This window comes from Lathyrus oleraceus, chromosome 2, assembly GCF_024323335.1.
Source record: "Lathyrus oleraceus cultivar Zhongwan6 chromosome 2, CAAS_Psat_ZW6_1.0, whole genome shotgun sequence".
NCBI classification, from domain to species: domain Eukaryota; kingdom Viridiplantae; phylum Streptophyta; class Magnoliopsida; order Fabales; family Fabaceae; genus Lathyrus; species Lathyrus oleraceus.
The window spans coordinates 83,063,884-83,069,766 of record NC_066580.1 but is presented as its reverse complement, the minus strand read 5'-3'; the positions used below and the strand labels follow the sequence as shown (position 1 = coordinate 83,069,766).

The 5,883-nt window shown below is 26.7% G+C and overlaps 1 protein-coding gene across 1 annotated transcript; it reads left to right on the top strand.

Moving 5' to 3' along the window:
* The first annotated feature begins 3,298 nt into the window (after positions 1–3,298).
* Positions 3,299–5,519, top strand: LOC127122010 (cucumisin). Its single transcript, XM_051052427.1, has 7 exons — positions 3,299–3,305; positions 3,398–3,638; positions 3,845–4,370; positions 4,957–5,053; positions 5,122–5,214; positions 5,307–5,416; positions 5,514–5,519. Exons 1-7 carry the CDS (start codon positions 3,299–3,301, stop codon positions 5,517–5,519), a joined length of 1,080 nt encoding a protein of 359 aa, XP_050908384.1.
* Positions 5,520–5,883: the final 364 nt, after the last annotated feature.

The following is a 5,883-nucleotide window of genomic DNA, read 5'->3' as shown; positions in this document are numbered from 1 at the left end:
GCTCCAATGATTCAGAAAGTGTGAGATGGAATATGGCATTTATATTTAGCATACTTCTGAAGGCAATATGATTTTGGTGTGTCTCTATGTTGATGATATATTGCTGACAAGAAGCTGTTCAAAAGAGATAATGAAGTTAAGGAAGGTGTTGATTTTGGTGTGTCCTATTTCTTGGTGTTCCAAGAAGAAATCAGTTATTGCTTTGTCAACTTGTGAAGCTGAATACATTGCAGGTATTGTGGCTGCATGTCAAGCTGTTTGACTTCTGAATTTATTGCAGGATCTGAAGATCAAAGTAGACAAGCCTCTGAAGTTGATGATTGATAACAAGTCTGCAATCATTCTTGCCAAGAACCTAGTGCTGCATGGGAGAAGCAAGCATATTGAGACTAAATATCATTTTATGAGAAGCAACTGACATATGTTCTGACAAAAGCGAACGAGACTAATCAATTTCTCTACTTGAGGGATTAAATTGGTGTTGTTAGTTTTGATTAGTTTAATATGAATTAAGGGATAATGTTAAAAGTAATTCATATTAAGTAGCAGTAGTATTAGTTTTGTTAATCTTAACCTAGCTAGTTTAGGTTAACATTTTGCCTACGTGGATATATTGTTTGTGTATATAAACAAGTGTAGTTGTCAATAGTGACATGCGTAACTATTTACGGTAATCATTTTGAAGACTAGTGGAAGTTTGTTATTTCAAGTCTCTCTTCTTCTATCTTTAGCTTGTTCATCTTGTGCACCAACAATAGTTATAGATATATTTATTTGACCTTTTATTTTTCAAAATAAATTTATAATTTTAATAAAACATATATTTATAAAAATAAGGACTAATGTATTTAAAATTTTCTATAATTTATAATTTTAAATGAAAAAAAAATGCGAATGTAGTTTTTAATTAAAGATAAAGAGCCTTATTTTTTATATTATAAATTTACATAAAATTTTGCTTCCACAAACTAAAATTTCTGACTTTATTGATTATAGGCCCCTGTTTAAATAAAAATATAGTATTTAGAGATAATGAAAAACAGTTATTTTCTATTAAAAGATAATCTAATAATAAAAAAATAGTATCTACCAAATGGAACTCAAATAACACTAACAAGTATGAAACGTACGTCATCCTAGAAGAACACATTAATTAGGTGTTGTTCATTAACACCTATCAGCAAACATAATAATTGGAAATATACAACTTACCAACATGACTTAACAATTTGTCAAAAAAAGTTGGATGGTTTGTAAACCATAATTAGTCAGATAAATATCCAAGTAAATTGCCACACAGAAAATCAAGAGACTTAGGGCCTGTTTGAATTGATTTTCAAAAACTGTATTTTAGTTCTAAAAACTAAAAATTTGTTTGATAATACTTTTCTATCATAGAGTTTTCAAAATTAATTTTAGTATTCTGTTTTTAAAAACTAAAAAGTGAAAATATCTTTTAGATGTTTTTCTTTCCTATTTGGTGTTTCAAAAAATATTCTAATTTTTATTAATGGCATTACTGTAAATATGTTAAACTTTTTATTTTTTATTTTATTTTTGCAAGTTTGTGAATTTTTTTAATACTGCATTACAATAACAATATTCTGTGTTTTTCTAATTTTGTTTTAACATATTTGTGAGTTTTTTTACTGTATCATACGTTTTATCCATTTTTAATCTTAGAAAAAAATCCACTTTAATATAGAACTCTCTCAATTGATTATTTTTAATCAAAAGTAAAATTTATAAAAATATATTTAAATTGGTAAAGTTTATCTTTTTTAATATAGTCCATATTTGATGACTCATGAAAACTATTATATCTTTTATTTGGCATTATTTATTTAAAGTCTTAATTATATTTAAATTTTCTTTTAGATCCCTTAATTTTTATTGGTTCCATGTTGCTCTGTTATGTTAAATACCAAATACTTTAGTACTTTAATTTTTATTTTGATATTTTATTTATTTTAAAAATTACTGTAGATTCTAAAATAAATTAAATAACATTGATCTGAATGTTATAAAAAAATTAAATTAATTATAAATAAATATATTATATATGAGTTTTGCTAAGATAGAGCCATTTAATTTTTAACGAGTATATATATATATATATATATATATATATATATATATATATATATATATATATATATATATATATATATATATATATATATATATATATATATATTCAAATGATTAATAAAATATTAAAATAGAAAATCATAAATATTCAGATTGTTTATTAACTTATCTTATCCGATTGATAAAATTATATATAGCTTTGATTTGTATTAGAGTTATTTTACTATAAAACTTAAAAGATTAGATTTTAAGATCTTTAAGATATTCATTTTAAAAAAAAATTAGAAACCAAAAACAATTTCTCCAAACAAGTTTTTAAGTTTTTAATTTTTAAAACGATTTTTAAAAACGGAACTACGAAACAGATTTTATTCCATTAATTTTTTTAAAAACAATTTTTTAAAATTGATTTATAAAATCATTTTTAAAAATAGAAAATCAAAACTCAATCAAACGAGCCCTTAGTCTTAAGGAAAAGTAAATTGAAAAGAACAAAAGTAAATTGTCCTTTAGTCATATAAAGAATAAAAATTAAAGTAAATTGCCACACAGAAAATCAAGAGACATTGAAAAGAACAAAAGTAAATTGTCCTTTAGTCATATAAAGAATAAAAATTAAGTCATGTTCTTTAGTGAGATGTGCCAATAAACATACAAAAAAGTCTAGCTCCATTATGAATAAAAAGTCTAGCTCCATACTCATCTTCGGTGTATATTATCTCCGCACGTGACTATCCATTTATACTTTAGATACTATCTACAATAATCATGGCACCCCCTCTGAACCTGTGATAGTATGTTGGTTTGTAGTGTTCAATCAGGTAGTTTGCTTGTTTCCATAAAATTGGGTTAAAATAGTAACAAGCTAGTATAACTAATGAATAATGGTAGCAAGCTAGGATCATTACATTTAGTTGTTAAATTTGATCTCCCTATTTAATAAATTTAATTTTTATTTTGATAAAAGCATACATTTTTCTTTTTTATACATGCATGAGAGATTTTATAAATTTAATCGAACTACACAATTTATTTAATACTAATACAAATTGAAATTTTTGCATTTCTTTAATGTTCTATTGAAAGAATAACTAAGCTCTACATTTTTTAAAGTTGGGGATCTTTGAACTTCCACTTCTCTTCAAAATGATTACCGTAAATAGTTACACATATCATTATTGACAACTCCATTGAAGAAGCCAACAAAATGGCTGGTATGTGATTTTTTTTTCTTTCTATTAAAACATTAGTTGACACCATTTTGAATGTTTAAAAATTTATTAACCATTATAAATTTGTAATATAGGGCTCGAAGGAGTGGTGTCTGTTTTACTTAATCAAAAGAGACACATCCTTACCACCAAGTCATGGGACTTTATTGGTCTAACACAATATGCTGAAAGAGAAAATTATGAAAGTGATATTATTCTGGGGGTTATTGTTACTGGAATTTGGCCGGAATCTTCTAGTTTCAATGATGAAGGTTTCGGTCCTCTACCGACCAAATGGAATGGCAGTTGTATTGCTTCAAATTTTTCTTGCAATAGGTATTTGACTTCCTTATGTTATTGTTGATAAAAAAATCTTCCTTTATATCATCAGGAAATTAAACTTTAAACATTTTCATCTTCACCCACAAGCAATATCACAAATTGGTATTTCAATATGATTTACAGTATAATGCCTTATTATATAGAGATGAAACACAATCAAACAAATAAAAATATTAATATAAGTTAACATGTTTTTGTAGAAAAATCATTGGAGCCAAGTATTATTTATCTAGTTCTAATGAACCCTTGAGCCAAGTAGATTTTGAATCTCCAAGAGATTCAAAGGGACATGGAACTCATACATCATCAACCGCAGCCGGGAACCCAGTTACCATGGTAAGCATGCTAGTACTTGCACAAGGAACGACAAGAGGTGCAGTCCCGTCTGCACGCATTGCTGTATACAAAGTATGCTGGTCAACTGGGTGCTTTGATGAAAGTATTCTTGCCGCATTTGATGATGCAATTCTTGATGGGGTTGATATATTATCAGTATCACTTGGATCTGATTCAGCAGACAACAGTAATCATTATAAGGATGCAATTTCTATTGGAGCATTCCATGCAATGCGTGATGGAGTGCTTACGGTAGTGGCAGGAGAGAACTTAGGTCCACACCCTGCATCCTTACAAAATCTTGCACCATGGACAGTTGTTATTGGTGCAAGCACGATAGATAGAAAATTTATCACCAAGGTCAAATTAGGAGACAATACAACATATGAGGTAAATTCATACACTATAGCATGACAATACAACATATGAGGTAGATAGATTTACCTCATATGTTGTATTGTCTCCTAATTTGACCTTGGTGATAAATTTTCTATCTATCGTGCTTGCACCAACAACAACCGTCCATCCAACCATGTACCATCTCTCTTTCTCTTTTCTTTTTTCTTTAAGTGGCCTACATAACCATTATAATATTTGTTGACAAAATGTGAAAATAAATTTTACAATACATTTTCTTAATTATGAAAAAAAAAATTTAATGTGATACTGATAGTGAATATGAGATACAAGAATGTTATTTATGGTTGTGTGAATTAATTAAAATTTTCCAATTTAACATTTGTTGTTGTCAGTATTAGCTTTACAATTAAGGGCATAATGGTTCGTATCCTTTTGTACCTCCTTAGTCTTATGCTACATACGATGCTTTTGGTTAAATGTTATTCACCATGTCAACAAAAACACCTAAAGAGAAGTTGTTATCACTTTTTCATATTTATGTTTTTAATAGTTTAATTTAGTTGAAAAAAGTATAATTTTTTATCTTTATCATAAACCTATTGAATTAAAAATGCAGATTTATATTGTCATAACTGGACCTTATTTCGAAAATATAATGCGTCAAGACATTGAATTGATACATCAAGCTGCTAATAGGTGGCTTAATTGTTACGGTGAATTCTTATTTACCCAACACAAAAATTTGAAGACTTTTTAACTTATTTTTTTCCTACAATTTTAGACTCGGCAGTAGAGTTTGTTATCGACTATTACTCGAAGATTTTGAATGGATTTGTCGTAAAGCTGACCAGAAAAGAATCAGAAAGAATGGCGGGTCTCTTTACACTTTAATTTTTTCTATTGAAAAAGTACTCATCGTTTTTTAAATATTTATAATATTGTTAACTATGAATTATTGTGATGCAGAACTTGAAGGAGTTGTGTGTCTTCTTGCCGATACAAAGAGATACTCTCTCGTTACTCGAGATGATGAGATTTCGTTGGCTTGGAAAGAGAATTTAAGTTACATATTTTATGTAATTTTAATTATGCACTTTTATATTATTATAGAATAAATAGTATACTTTTTGTTAAAGTAAAAATAAAATTAACAATATATTTATATCATTCTAGTTGTAAATGTTATTCGACTTCTAAATTAAAATGTTAGAACTCACAAAATTTAAATTAGTGAGTTAAATGTTAAATTTTTTATAAGCAAAACTAGTAAAATACACATGTTCCCTCACGGATAAATTTATTTTGGTATTGTAGAAATAATATATTGAGATATATCGGTAAAAAAACACATTTATTCTAAATGGAGAATGTATAATAAAAAATAATTATGCGAAAAAATTTCAATTATAAATTTGTAATATGATTACAAAAAATATAATTTATTTTTGATAAGGGATATCAATTATCCAAAATAAGAAGAAACAAATAGTTGAAAATATAGCATCTATTTTAACCAATTGTTATAGTATTTCAAAAGTTAAAG

Coding starts and splice junctions, on each gene's coding strand:
- LOC127122010 (XM_051052427.1), top strand. Junction 5,054..5,121: donor TAGGTGGCTTAATTGTTACG/GTGAATTCTTAT, acceptor CTACAATTTTAG/ACTCGGCAGTAGAGTTTGTT. Junction 5,215..5,306: donor AGAATCAGAAAGAATGGCGG/GTCTCTTTACAC, acceptor ATTGTGATGCAG/AACTTGAAGGAGTTGTGTGT.